This window comes from Amblyraja radiata, chromosome 7 (genome assembly GCF_010909765.2).
Source record: "Amblyraja radiata isolate CabotCenter1 chromosome 7, sAmbRad1.1.pri, whole genome shotgun sequence".
Lineage (NCBI taxonomy): Eukaryota > Metazoa > Chordata > Chondrichthyes > Rajiformes > Rajidae > Amblyraja > Amblyraja radiata.
The window spans coordinates 7772797-7787731 of NC_045962.1; the positions used below are offsets into that span (position 1 = coordinate 7772797).

The 14935-nt window shown below is 47.7% G+C and overlaps 1 protein-coding gene across 2 annotated transcripts in view; it reads left to right on the forward strand.

Moving 5' to 3' along the window:
- iqca1 (IQ motif containing with AAA domain 1) overlaps positions 1 to 14935 on the forward strand; it is a 136110-nt gene that overhangs the window by 73571 nt on the left and 47604 nt on the right. For both annotated transcript variants that reach the window (XM_033023639.1, XM_033023640.1), the window contains exon 10: positions 4362 to 4468. In XM_033023639.1, coding sequence (XP_032879530.1) covers positions 4362 to 4468 — 107 coding nt within the window. The remainder of the gene's footprint in view (positions 1 to 4361; positions 4469 to 14935) is intronic.

Below are 14935 nucleotides of genomic sequence, written 5' to 3' on the forward strand. Positions count from 1 at the left end.
TCAGCCATGTCATGCGAGTAATATCAAGCAGACGTTATGTGTTTCCTTTTACAGAGGGGAAGGAGAATAAATCAGTTAGCAAAATTGTCTGTCTGATTCTGCAGCTGATTTATATCTTGCTGTATCTTCTAACAGCATTCGTCACCGTCTGCACAGAGGCCTGCGGAACTCCACTGGTCACAGGCCTCCAGCCAGAATATCTACCTCACGCCACAACCCTCTGTCCTCTAGGAATAAGCCAGTTTTGAATCCACACGACCAAATCATCCCATGCATCTTAATTTTCTGGATCAGCCCACCACGGGAAACCTCATCAAAAGTCTTACGAATATCCATGTGTTTAGTACATGCAGCATCTCTGGACAGAAGGAATGGATGATGTTTCGGGTCGAAACCCATCTTCTTAATCCATCCCGCCAGTGACATTTCACGGCCCCCTTTAGCCTTTCTAATTCCCTGCTTTAGTTATTAACTTCTTGCTTTATATTCCTCATAAGCTCTGTGTGACACCACCTCCATAAACCTGACATATGGCTTCCATTTTCTTCCTGATCAAGTTTACGACATCTTTGGTCATCCATGGTTCCTTTACCTTGCCGTCCTTATCCCTCCTCCTTACTGGAACATGCTGATCCTGCACTTTCATCAGCTGCCCTTTAAACAACTCCCATGTGTCATTTGTGGACTTCCCCAATAACAACTGATCCCAATCTACCCTCTTTAGCTTCTGCGTAATGACATTAGAATCTGCTTGCCTCAGTGGTTGGCACAGTGGCACATTGGTAGTTGCTGCCTTACAACACTAGAGACTCGGATTCAATCCTGACAACAGTGCTGTTTGTACGGAATTTGTACGTTCTCTCTGTGACCACGTGGGTTTTCTCCAGACACTCCAGTGTCAATAGACAATTAGTGCAGGAGTAGGCTATTCGGCCCTTCGAACCAGCCACACTCAGTGCCCCGTTTCTGCCTTTCCCCCAAATCCCCTGACTCCGCTATCTTTAAGAACTATCCAACACTCTCTTGAAAGCATCCAGAAATATAGAAAGGGATATTTAGGGAATGGAGGAATATTGATTATGTGAAGGCAGATGAGATTAGTTTAACACTATCATTTTGGGCAAAGACATTGTGAACTGAAGGGCCTGTTCCAATTGTTCAGGGTGGTTACGAATGTTTGCAACACTTGCTGGAGGAGGCTCAGAAAGATCATTACAAATATTTTACAGCAGATATAATTACAACTTTTAAAAGACATTTGGACAGGAAGGTAAATACAAAATGCTGGAGTGACTCAGCGGGACAGGCAGCATCTCTGGAGATAAGGAATGTGTGACGCTTCAGGTCGAGACCCGTCTTCAGACCTAAATGGGCGATGTTTCGGGCGCGAGACCTCTTCAGACTGGAAGGGTTTAGAGGGCTATGGGCCAAATGCCAGCGAATGGGAATCGCCCAGTTTGTGCTCGTAAAAACATGAAAAATTCAGCAGGTCAGGCAGCAACTTCGGAAAGTAAAACAGTTAACGTTTTACCTTGAGGACCCTTCAGCCTGCCCAATGCTGAGTCTTTCCTGCACGTTCTAGTTCTGTTTCAGATTTCTGGTAATTGAAAACATTTTTCATTTATTGCTACTAACGATGACATGGGCTGAAAACGTGGGTGTGTGTGGGGAGGCTAGTTCCCCCCCCCCCCCCCCCCCCCACCCCGGTGTTTTAAGAGGTGGGGGACAATCCCCCCCATGTTTTGTGACCTGGGCGCTACAGCCAGTACCAGGTTGGCTCGCTTGCCCCAGGTCAGGCTGTAGCGCCCAGATCGCCCGGAACACCCCGTGACAGGAGAAAAGACTCTGGTGAAAGACTAGGCTTTACGGCAGGAGAGGAGATCGATCTGAGCATGCGTGTATTTTAAGATTTTTAAACCTCGCTAAAGTTTGAGTTAGACCTCCGATCGGAAGGAAATTTGATGCAATCGCTGCGCAGGAGAACGGTGAGTAGGCTGGCGAAAAATCGTAGAGCTACTGCATAACATTTTTGCGCAATAGAATGACCACGCAACCTTGCACGCACGCAAGATAACAAGATCAGAGCTTTATTATGTATAGATGGAAGATAGATAGATGAGGGGAATAGATATATGCTCAGAACCAAAAACCCGAGGATATAGGTTTAAAGTAAAAGATGAAGGATTTAATAGGAACCTGATGGGCAATATTTTCTCACAGAGGGGGTTGGGTATATAGGACGAGCTGCCAGAGGAAGTAGTTGAGGCAGGCACTATAATAACATTTAAAATACATTTGAACAGACATCTATGGATGGGAAAGGATTCGAGCCATATGGGCCAAACATGGCAGGTGGGACTAGTTTACATGAGGCATCTTGGTCAGCATGGGCTGAAGGGTTTAGGTTAGTGTACCGAGGTATAGTGAAAGGTTTTTGTTGCATGCTATTCGGTCAATTGAAAAACAATATATGATTACAATTAAACTATTCACTGTGTATATACACATACAGGAATAACGTTGTGTGCAAGGTAAAGCCAGCAAAGTCTGATCAAGGAGAGTCCAAGGGTCACCAATTAGATAGTAGTTCAGCACTGCTCTCCGGTTGTGGTAGGATGATTCAATTGCCTGATAACAGCTGGGAAGAAACAGTCCCTGAATCTGGAGGTGTGCGTTTTCACACTTCTATACCTTTTGCCCGATGGGCTAGGGGAGAGGATGAAGTGGCCAGGGTGCAATTCATCCTTGATTATGCTGTTTTGAGGTATAAATGGAATCAATAGAAGGGAGGTCGGTTTGTGTGATGGTCTGGGCTGCGTCCACAATTCACTGCAATTTCTTGCGGTCTTGGATGGAGCTGTTCCCAAACCAAGTTGTGACACATCCCGATAAAATGCTTGCTTCAATATGCATGTTCCAGGAGAAGCTGTTGGTGATATTTACTTCTTGGAAATCTCTACTCACCGCCGTCAATGCAGACTGGGGTATGTGGACCGCTTCACTTCCTGAAGTCCATCACTATCTGCATTGTCTTGCTGACATTGAGAGAAAGGTTGTTGTCTTGACACCAGGACACGAGGTTCTCAATCTCCTTCCTGTACTCCGTCTCATCATTATTTCATACCCGGCCCACAATGATGGTGTAATCTGCATTTTGTAAATTGAATTAGATTTGTACATGACTGCACAGTCATGGGTGTACAAGGAGTAAAGAAGGGGGCAGAGAACGCAACCTTGTGGAGCACCAGTGTTGGGGATTATCGTGGAGGATGATTTGTCCCCTAGCCTCACTGATTGGTCAGGAAGTCGAGGATCCAGTTGCAGAGATGAGTGCTGACATCTGTCCCCAGGTTCGATCCTGACTACGAGTGCTGTCTGTACGGAGTTTGTACGTTCTCCCTGTGACCGCGTGGGCTTTCTCCTGGTGCTCTGGTTTCTTCCCACATTCCAAAGACATCCAGGTTTGCAGAATGATTGGTTTCTGTAAATAGTCCCTCGTGTGGAGGATAGAACGTGTATGGGTTTGATACAGTGATACAGCGCAGAAACAGGCCCTTCGGCCCACCAGGTCCGCGCCGACCAGCGATCCCCGCACATTAACACTATCCTACACCTACATTTATCAAGCCAAGTAACCTACAAGCCTGTACGTCTTTGGAGTGTGGGAGAAAACTGAAGATATCGGAGAAAACCCACGCAGGTCAAGGGGAGAACGTACAAACTCCGTAAAGACAGCGCCCGTAGTCGGGATCGAACCCGGGTCTCCGGCGCTGCATCCGCTGTAAGGCAGCAACTCTACCGCTGCGCCACCGTGACCGCCTATTTATCGTGATTGCTGGTCGGCCGAGACTCGGGCCAAAGGCCCGTTTCCACACTGTATCTCTAAGCTAAAACTAAACGAAAACTAAACTAAACTATCTACCCTATCTATTCCTCTCATGACCTTGTCTCACCACGCACCCATCTGCTCTGTCAACCCCTCCTTCTACATCTGCGGATGAGTCCTCAGTTCCCTCATTGGCCTTAGTCGCCACTTCAAAACCCATAAAACTGGCCTGACTTACATAAAAAGCGAAGGAGAGTTGGAGATGTGTACAAGAGGCAGGGGCGACCTGCTGCCTAAAGTTCCCTTCATTCCTTGAAATGATATGGAATCTCCTCACACAGTGAGACCCAGGACATTCTGTTGCATCCCCTAGTGTGCAATGTATTACGGGTGACGATCCTTGTCTCACTTTACCCAGCTTTATGCTTCGAAAATGTACAATTAAATTGAATTTCTGGTAGTGATGGTCTCAACGACGAGCGTCTGTTATTGTGAGTAAAGCATCCGTTTTTGTTCCCTTCTCTCTGAACGGCAGGAGTTTGGCAGAACCGAGATGAGCACACAAACCTGGCTCAGACGTATGTTGGTGAACTCATCAAGGAGGATAAACGGCAAGAGGTGGAGAATGAAATCAGAGTACAGGTAAACATATGTGACTTGTTATACAGCGCAGTATACAAATATGACAGCAATCATTTAGATCACGAATATAACAGATAAAGCCATGAACATTTTGAGATATCGACTGCTTTAAGGGCCTGTCCCACCAGCATGAGACTTCATGCAGCGAGCGCGACCAAACGTGGTGGCTTGAGGCGTACGGCCTCGCGGGGCCGGTCCCAATTCCAACCGCGGAGCTGTCTGGAGTTGTGCGGGGCTGGTCCCGACATCATACTCACCAATCAGCTGGGCAGGAGGCGGGCTGACTGAATTTGGACGTCGCAGGGCGTCGGGCGGTTACGTCATCACGCAATGGCACGCCGGGCGGTGACATCATCGCGCAACGCCACGCGCTAGGCGTACGACGTCAAGACGCTGCGTACGGCGTCGAGACGCTGCGTACGGCGTCCAGACACTGCGTACGCCTGTCGACGCGCTGCGTACGCCCGTCGAGGCGCTGCGTACGCCCGTCGAGGTGCTGCGTACGGCCTCAATGCGGCTGCGGGCCGACAGGCTGTTGCTGCGCGGGATTTTTGGACAGTGTCAGTTTTACGGGGCCACGTGCGATGTCGGGACCAGCCCCGCACAACTCCATACAGCTCCGGCGATCGAAATGGGACCGGCCCCGCGAGGCCGTACGGCTCAAGCGACCACGTTAGGTCGCGCTCGCCGCATGCAGTCGCATGCTGGTGGGACAGGCCCTTTAGTTTGATCCTTTGATATTCCTTTGTCTATTTCCCGTGTTAATTCCTGATTCATTCTTTTCACTTTCCATCCTAATTTCTTCTTGATTTTTTGAATCTTTTTGCCATTTCAGTCTTTATTCCCTTCTGCAGTGCTTTGACTTTTGCAAACTCAAGCTTGTGTTGCTATCTCCTAAGTTTATCACGATCATATTATTTTCTCCCACTGTCTCTCATTCTTGCCGTTGACTTTGATAAATTGCCTTTACCCATCACCACAACATTGATCTGTATGGATTTATGAGTGGGAGATCATGCCTCACAAATTAGATTAAGTTATCGGGACTAGCCACAGCAGACTTCTCAAGGCAATTCTTCTTCTTGCGTATGGCATGCACAGCCTAAAGTTGCAGATCAATTTGTTCTATTTGATCTTGTTTGTGCACGTCAGGTTGATTGCATTAGTCGAAACAGGGTGGACCATGTGAAGGTTGCAATCTCCCACCCCTCTCAAGGCATTAATAAAATGAGGCTGTCTCCGCAAAATACTCTAATGGTTTAGAACTATGAAGAACCTTGTCAAAGACCTTCAGCAAGGTTTTTGGATTCCTGTGACCAATGGTATAGCATGGGGATCAGTGCTAGGTCGCCTGTTATTTGTCATCTACATTAAGGATTTGGATTAAAAAAAGAGGTGGCGTAATTAGTAAATGGGCCTGTCCCACTTAGGCGATTTTTTTAGGCAACTGTGGCGACTGTCACTGTCGCGGTGTGACGCCGGAAATGGACCCACTCCATGACAATGTCCCCGACAAGCTGCCACCTAGTCTACGTCAAGCTACGACAAGCTACGTCAACCGGCGACACAATTCCTCGCGACTCGGGACGTCCACCAACGACCACACCTACCACAACCCACGACAACCTTCGACCACACAGGGGCCAACCTACGACACCCGAAGTCAACCTACCTCCACCAGCGACAAGTTACGACCCTGTCGGCGACAAATGAAGGCAACTGAAGACTTTTCTTGATGCCGGAACTGTCGCTGGTTGACGTCGGATGACGTAGGTTGTTGCCAATGGAATTCACCGAGGTCATGACCCAGCAACAACCAACATCACCTGGCGTCATCCTGGCGACAACCTATGACAGCACCTACGACAGGAGAAGACAGGCAACGTCAAGCCCACTGTCGCCGAGAGATTTTGAGCGACAAGAAATAAGTAACAACACTTGAGGAGACAACTCACGACAATACAGCCATCGTGCCGCGACCATGTGGCAACAGCCTATTTTTCGGCTGTCCCCAAAAAAATCATCTAAGTGGGACAAGCCCTTAGAGTGTGGATGGCGTCAAAATTGGTGGTGTTGTGGATAGTAGAAATCACTGTCTCAGGTTACATCAGAATCTAGATTAACTGGGAAAGTGGGTACACCAATGGTAGGTGGAATCCAACTCAGGCAAGACGAACCAACGCATTAAGGGAAGTTGAACCAGGGCAAGACATACACAGTGAATGGTAATGCCCTGGGGAGTGTTGTAGAACAGAGAGACTTCGAGGTACAAGTACGCCATTCCATGAAAATAACGGCACATATAGACAGGATAGTGAAGAAAGTGTATAGAATAGAATAGTACTTTATTAGCCAAGTATGTTTTGCAACTTACGAGGAATTTCATTTGCCAAGTCAGTCATACAAATAAAAAGCAACAGATCATCCAAAACACATTTTAACATGAACATCCACCACAGTGACTCCTACACATTCTTCACAGTGATGGAAGGCGAAAAAAAGTTCAAGTCCCTTCCCTTGGCGTTGGTTGGGGCAAAAAGTAATTAAGTTGAGATATCATGTTACAACTGCACAGGATGCTGACGGGACTGTAGTTGGAATATTGCTTTGTGAGTAACTTTGGTCGCCCTATTATAGGTAGGATGAGATTCAGACTGAGAGGGTACAGTAAAAATTCAAACTGCTGTTGCCAGTATTAGAACGTACAGCACAGGAACAGGCCCTTCAGCCCACAATGTTTGTGCCAAACATGATGCCGAGTTAAACTGATCTCATCTGCCTGCATGTGGTCCATATTCCTCTATTCCCTGCACTTTCATGTGCCTATCCAAAAGCATCTTAAACACCACTATCATATCTGCCTCCAACGCCTCCCCTGACAATGCATCCAGGCCCCGCCACCCTCTGTGTAAGAAACTAGCCTTTAAACTGTAAACTTTCCACCTCTCACCTTATTTCTATACCCTCCGTTGTTGAACATTTTCACCCTGGGAAAAATGTTCTGACTCTGCCCCACCTATGCCTCTCATAATTTTATATACTTCTACCAAGTCTCCCCACAACCTCCAGCGATCCAGAGAAAACAATCTAAGACTATCCAACCTTTCCTTGCAGCTGAAACCCTCTAATCCAGTCTGCATTCTGGTAAAGCTCCTCTGCTCCCTCCCCAAAGCCTCCACATATTTTGTGTATGTGGAGACCAGAACTGCATGCTATACTCCAAACGTGGCCTAAAATCCTTTAGAGCTGTGTCATGACTTCCTGACTCTTACATTCAATGCTCCTAGCAATGATGGCAATTGTACCATAGCTTTCTTAACCACCCTGTCTACTTCTGCTGCCACCTTCAGTGACCTGTGAACTTGAACTCTAAGATCCCTCTGCACATAAATGCTGTTAAGGGTCTTGCTATTAACTGTATTCTACTTCCATTCAACCTCAAAAGGGCAACACCTTTTCGACCCGAAACGTTGCCTATTTCCTTCACTCCATAGATGCTGCCTCACCCGCTGAGTTTCTCCAGCATTTTTGTCTACCTTCGATTTTCCAGCATCTGCAGTTCCTTTCTAAACACCTTACACTTGGTCGGGCTAAACTCCATTGGACATTTCACCACCTGTTTTGCAGCTGATTTCTACTCAGCTGTATCTTCTGACAGCCCGCCTCGCTGTCTGCAACTCCTCCAACTTTGTTGTCATCAGCAGACTTGCTCACCAACCCATCTACATTTGCATCTAGGTCATTTATATAAATCTCGGACAAAAGAGGTCCCTGCCGAGCTCCACTGGTCACGATCTCCAGCTAGAATATCTACCTTTCACCACAACCCTCTTCTTTGAATAAGCCAGTTCTGAATCCATACGACCAAGTCTTTGTGAATCCCATTCATTTTAGTCTTCTGGATCAGCTTACCTTGAGGGACCTTAACAAAAGCTTTAATAAAATTCATGTGGACAACATCCACAGTCTTACCTTCATCAATCTTGTTCGTCACCTCAGTAGTAGTAGTAGTGGTAGTGGTAGTGGTAGTGGTAGTGGTAGTAGTAGTGGTAGTAGTAGTTCATCTTAACTTTTCCCATATTGACTGGGAATGTCATAGTGCAAAAGATTTAGACGGGGGCAGAATTTGTCAAATGTATTCAGAAATGTTTCCTCCAGCATTATGTAGAGGGCACCACATGGGAGAGGGCAACGCTTGATCTAGTCTTGGGAAGTTGAGAATAGGCAAATGGATGAAGTGTTTGTCGTGTAACTAGTGCTCTATTTACAAGGGCTGCAGGGCAAAGCCTGGGACCTTCAGGCCAGTGGCTAACATCTGTGGTCATAAAGTTACTAGACAGTATTCCAAGGGAAATACATGCATTTAGATGGCCAAGGGCTGATTAGGGGTAGTCAGCTTGGTTTTATACATGGTAGATCATGGGCCCCCCCCCCCCCCCCCCCCCCCCCCCTCACAACAACCGCTCGCCGGGTTGATGGCCGCCCTCGCTCTCAGTGACACGGATCCCGCTACACTCACGGCAGCCCCCCCCCCCACCGCTGAGTTGCTTCTGGTGGCGTAGGTCCCTCCTCGCTCTTGGCGGCCCCTGCTGGATTACTCGCGACGGTGCGGGTCCCTCCTCATTCCCTGTGACCCACCTGCATCTCGGGAGCTTTCTGCAGCTACGCAATGCATCTCGAGTTCTGTGGCGAGCGAGCCAGGCCTGCCTTTGAGATGTGGCTGCTGTGAGCATAGGGGGACTCGTGCCACCGAGAGTGAGGGGGGGGCATCGGAGATCGAGGGTGTGCTGTTGGAGAGAGAGGAGTGCCATCGACACCAACCCATTGGGAGGCCACCGAGAATGAAGGGGGCCTGGCGAGGGGCCGCCGCGATCGAATGAGGGTCCTGGTGGGGGGGGGGGGGGGGGTGGGGGGGGGGACGGACACACCTGCTGCCAAGGGCGGCGGCAGGCCTGGTTTGCTGCCACGAGCAAATATAGACTGTTCGATGAACTTTTTGTGACTTTGTCAGCACCTGTACATGGCCTGTGCACTGTCTGGGTGAGGTCTGCAGTATGATTTTACCGGATTGTGTGCAAAAGCAAAGAATTTTGCCGTACCTTGGTACATGTGACAATAAAATACAATTGAATTATTGAATCTTTTAAATGAATTTTGCCCAGGTGCTTTGGTTCCTTCCACAACTCAAAGACGTGGAGGTTTGTAGGTTAATTAGCTTCTGTAAATTATCCCTAGTGTGCAGAATAGAACTAGGATGCGTGGGATGCGGCCGCGGCTCGCCGGGATTTCATTCTCGGCCAACCCATGCGGCCACAGGGAGAAGGTATGAACTCCTTGTGCCAAGTGTCAAAACAAGTCTGGTCTGGAACCTTCCGTGATCGCTTTCAAAATAATGCCAAACAACTTAGTTGATGGCATCTGATAGTTGATGGATACATCAGGGAGTATCTCAGGGTGGCTCAGCACTTCAACTCCCCCTCCCATTCCCAATCCGACCTCTCTGTCCTGGGTCTCCTCCATTGCCAGAGTGAGCAACACAGGAAATTGGAGGAACAGCACCTCATATTCCGCTTGGGGAGCCTGCATCCGGAGGGCATGAACATTGAATTCTCCAAATTTTGTTAGCCCTTGTTGTCTCCTCCTCTTCCTTAGCCCTCGAGCTGTCTCCTCCCATCCCCCAACCCTCGGGCTCTTCCTCCTCCTTTCTCCTTCCTTCTCCCCGCCACCCCTTATCAGTCTGAAGAAGGGTTTCGGCCCGAAATGTTACCAATTTCCTTCACTCCATAGATGCTGCTGCATCCGCTGATTTCTCCAGCATTTTTGTGTACCATCTCAGGGTCATATCAGGTTACAAACTGTACCCCTTGAGTGGCCTACTACCCCAGCCAATACGCTGTGCTCTGTACACTCATTGTTGCTGTTTGTAGTTTGCATTGGGACAGGTTTCATGGAAGGCTGATCCACAGTTGCATTAATACCCGCTTTCTGCATAATTACGGAAGCATGTCCTGTGTCTAACATTCCTAACAGGCAATTTCTCCCAGACTGCTATTTAATAGAGTTTAGCATTATCACGTTTCCTGCCAAACGCACACTGAGCCTATCCTTTACCCAACACCCGGGGAGGATCACTTGTATGTAATGTAGGTTAATTGGCTTGGTAGAAATGTGAATTGTCCCTAGTGTGTGTTAGCTAATGTCAACATGCGGGGATCGCTGGTCGGCGCGGAGTCGGTGGGCCAAAGGACCTGTTTTCGCGCTATATCTCTAAACTAAACTAAATTGTTTAATGTAATGTACTCACTGTTAAAGTGTGAGTACATTTCAAATGTATTCATGCTCAGTTTCAGCAAACACTACAAAGGAAATGAGAATCCATTCTCTGTATTAACATGTCAACTGCAGTTTTTAATTTGCCTTGCAATCAATTCAAAGTGAATCTGTTAATCATTAATAAGATACATGTGCCTCATTGTTTTTGCTCAGTTGCATGTCAAACTGCAATCAGTGCAAATATTATATTTCTAAGATCATTTGCAGTGGTTTTGCCGCCATTGTATAGGGGCATATAAGGGCGATCGTTTCATTTGGGCCTGTCGGTTGTCTTTCCTCCTGTTCTGTTTGCGCGAGGCTGCTGAGGGCTGGAGTGAGTGGATCCGAGGCCGGCCCCGCGATGTTGAAAACAAAAAAAGAAGGGTTTGGACTCCAGTGTTCGACTCAGTGGTTTACTGAACCAGACTAGGGAGGGAGTATATAGATCCGGAATCAACATTTGAACCTTGTCAGCGTACTCGCCATAAAATCCAGGCATTCTAGCCAGAGGGGAAGGGCCAGAGGCCAAGGCCCAAGGATGAAAACCTTCCTGCTAGCTGTGTTCCCCTGTTGCAGGTTCGAGAATGATTGAGCCACTGGGACAAAGCTGAGACCACCAGTGTCACCGTGTGGTTAAGTCTGGTTTGTCGGCTAGGAACCTTGGCCACTCAGTGCCTCTACTGAGTCTAAGACTGAGTGGCTGGGGCAAGCCTGAGATGCCAGAACTTCTTCCTGCCCACAGACTGCACCCACATGCACGCAGAGGCAAAGACAGGCTGCCAGGATAATGCAGAGACTGCCAGCAGTGCCTCTCCATGCCCAAAGTTGAGCCGCCAGGAAGAAACCTGAGACCGCCAGCGCCTCCTCTCAGGGTAAGGGTGAACCTCAGGCAGATGCCTGAGATCGCCACACTTCCTCCTGTGATGACCAGGACTGAGCTGCAGGGGCAACCCTGAGGTTGCCAGCAACATCGAACATGTGCTCTGGCTGCGAGGGACAGCACCCCCTAGTGGTCCTGGACTTTCATACCACTGTAAATACAATACATCGCATGAGTTCACCCTACTGTGAATGTCGGTGTGGTGTCATCACCAATGCACACCCTATAGAAACATAGAAATTAGGTGCAGGAGTAGGCCATTCGGCCCTTTGAGCCTGCACCGCCATTCAATATGATCATGGCTGATCATCCAACTCGGTATCCTGTACCTGCCTTCTCTCCATACCCCGATACCTTTAGCCACAACGGCCACATCTAACTCCTTCTTAAATATAGCCAATGAACTGGCCTCAACTACCTTCTGTGGCAGAGAATTCCACAGATTCACCACTCTCTGTGTGAAAAATGTTTTTCTCATCTCGGTCCTAAAAGAATTCCCCCTTATCCTTATACTGTGACCCCTTGTTCTGGACTTCCCCAACATCGGGAACAATCTTCCTGCATCTAGCCTGTCCAACTCCTTAAGAATGTTGTAAGTTTCTATAAGATCCCCCCTCAATCTTCTAAATTCTAGCGAGTACACACCGAGTCTATCCAGTCTTTCTTCATATGAAAGTCCTGACATCCCAGGAATCAGTCTGGTGAACCTTCTCTGTACTCCCTCTATGGCAAGAATGTCTTTTCTCAGATTAGGAGACCAAAACTGTACGCAATACTCCAAGTGTAGTCTCACCAAGACCCTGTACAACTGCAGTAGAACCTCCCTGCTCCGTACTCGGCCCCCTCCTCTTCATCATCTACATCCTCCCCCTTGGTCAGATACTCCGCCACTTCAACCTGGACTTCCACTGTTACGCCGATGACACTCAAATCTACCTCGGCACCAAATCCCCACACAACCCCCCCCCCCCTCTCCCATATCAACTCCTGTTTGTCAGCTATAAAAACCTGGATGCAACATAACTTCCTCAAACTCAACAGCGATAAGACAGAATTCCTCCTCATAGGCTCCAAAGCCACACTCAGCAAAATCAATAACCCCACTCTCACCATCGACGGCACCACTGTCTCCCCATCTCCCCAGGCCCGCAACCTTGGCGTGATCTTTGATTCCACCCTCTCCCTTGAGCCTCACATCCGCCATGTCATTAAAACCTCCTTCTTTCATCTCCGTAACATCGCCAAACTCAGACCCTCTCTCACACCTCCCGCTGCTGAAAGACTCATCCATGCCTTCATCTCCTCCCGACTGGACTATTGCAACTCACTTCTCCTTGGCATCAGCTCCACCTACATCAACTGACTCCAACTGGTCCAGAACGCAGCCGCCCGACTCATCACCCACACCAAATCCTGGCATCACATCACTCTAGTCCTCAAACAACTTCATTAGCTTCCCATCTCCCACCGGATCACCTACAAAATCCTGATCCTCACCTACAAAGCCCTCCACCATCTGGCCCCCCGATATCTCACTGACCTCCTCTCCCCCTACCAACCCTCACGGTCCCTCAGATCCACATCAGCCGGTCTCCTCTCCATCCACAAGTCCAACCTCCGCAGTTTTGGGGACAGAGCCTTCTCCAGGGCAGCTCCCAGGCTCTGGAACTCCCTCCCCCAACTGATCCGCAATTCCGTGTCCCTCACCATCTTCCAGTCCCGCCTCAAGACCCATCTCTTCACCTCTGCCTATCCTTAGCCCCACGTCCCCCTCCCTTTTCATCTGTGCATTACTTGCCTTGTATTGTGTTTTGAATTGAATTCTGTCTTTACTTTGTGTACTAGTCATGTCTCTACTATTTATTTCATTCCCCTTACATGTTTTTCCTCTACCTGCTAAATTTTTGTACGGTGTCCTTGAGACTCTTGAAAGGCGCCCATAAATAAAATGTATTATTATTATTATTATACTCAAATCCTTTTGCTATGAATGCTAACATACCATAACATAACATAAAATACATTTATTCAAGATTTTGCCTGTTCACAACATATGTGGTTGGGAAGAGTGGATAAATGCGTTAAAATTCAAATGAATCGCATAGATTGGTAAAGGATAGGATAAACCCTATTTTTTTTTTAATGTATATCAACAATATACATCATTGATCAGGATGGTGCATGGGACAGGTAGAGGTAGCTGGGATCAAATGCATCTCTGGAGGAGTTTTGGGAACTGGGGAGCATATTTAAGAAGGGAATCAGGAGGTTAAAATGAAATATGAAGGAAAGCAAGCCAATAATATAAAGGGGTTACCAAAAGGTAGTGGGTGTATGAAACAAGCTGCCAAGAGGAGGTAGTCGAGGCTGGGTCTATCCCAACGTTTTAGAAACAGACAGGTACATGGAAAGACAGGTTTGGAGCGATATGGACAAACCGCAGGCAGGTGAGCTAGTGTAGCTGGGACATGTTGGCTGGAGTGGACAAGTTGGGCCAAAGGGCCTGTTTCCACACTGTATCACTGTGACTCTAAAAGTTTCTTCATATATATATAAAGAGTAAAAGAGAGGCAAGAGTGGACATTAGATTGCTGGATAATGATGCCTGAGAATTAGTAATGGAGAACAAAGAAATGGTGGATGAATTGAATACATTTTTTACGTCAATCTTCACAGTAGAAGACACCAGCAAAGTGCCAGAAATTCAAGAGCGTCAAGGGCCAGAAGTTACTGGAGTTTCTCTGACTAGGAAACAAAGAGTAGGGATTAACTCAGACAGGAAACAAAGAGTAGGGATTAACGGGTCCCTTTCAGAATGGCAGGCAGTGACTAGTGGGGTACCGCAAGGCTCGGTGCTGGGACCGCAGCTATTTACAATATACATCAATGATTTGGATGAAGGGATTCAAAGTAACATTAGGAAATTTGCAGATGACACAAAGCTGGGTGGCAGTCTGAACTGTGAGGAGGATGCTATGAGAATGCAGGGTCACTTGGACAGGTTTGGGGAGTGGGCAGATGCATGGCAGATTAAGTTTAATGCGGATAAATGTGAGGTTATCCACTTTGGTAGCAAAAACAGGAAGGCAATTTACTATCTAAATGGCGTTGTTGGGGAAAAAGGGAAGTACAACGGCATCTGGGGGTCCTTCTACATCAGTCTATGAAAGTAAGCAAGCATGCAGGTACAGCAGGCAGTGAAGAAAGCGAATGGCATGTTATCCTTTATAACAAGAGGAATCGAATATAGGAGCAAAGAGGTCCTTCTGCAGTTG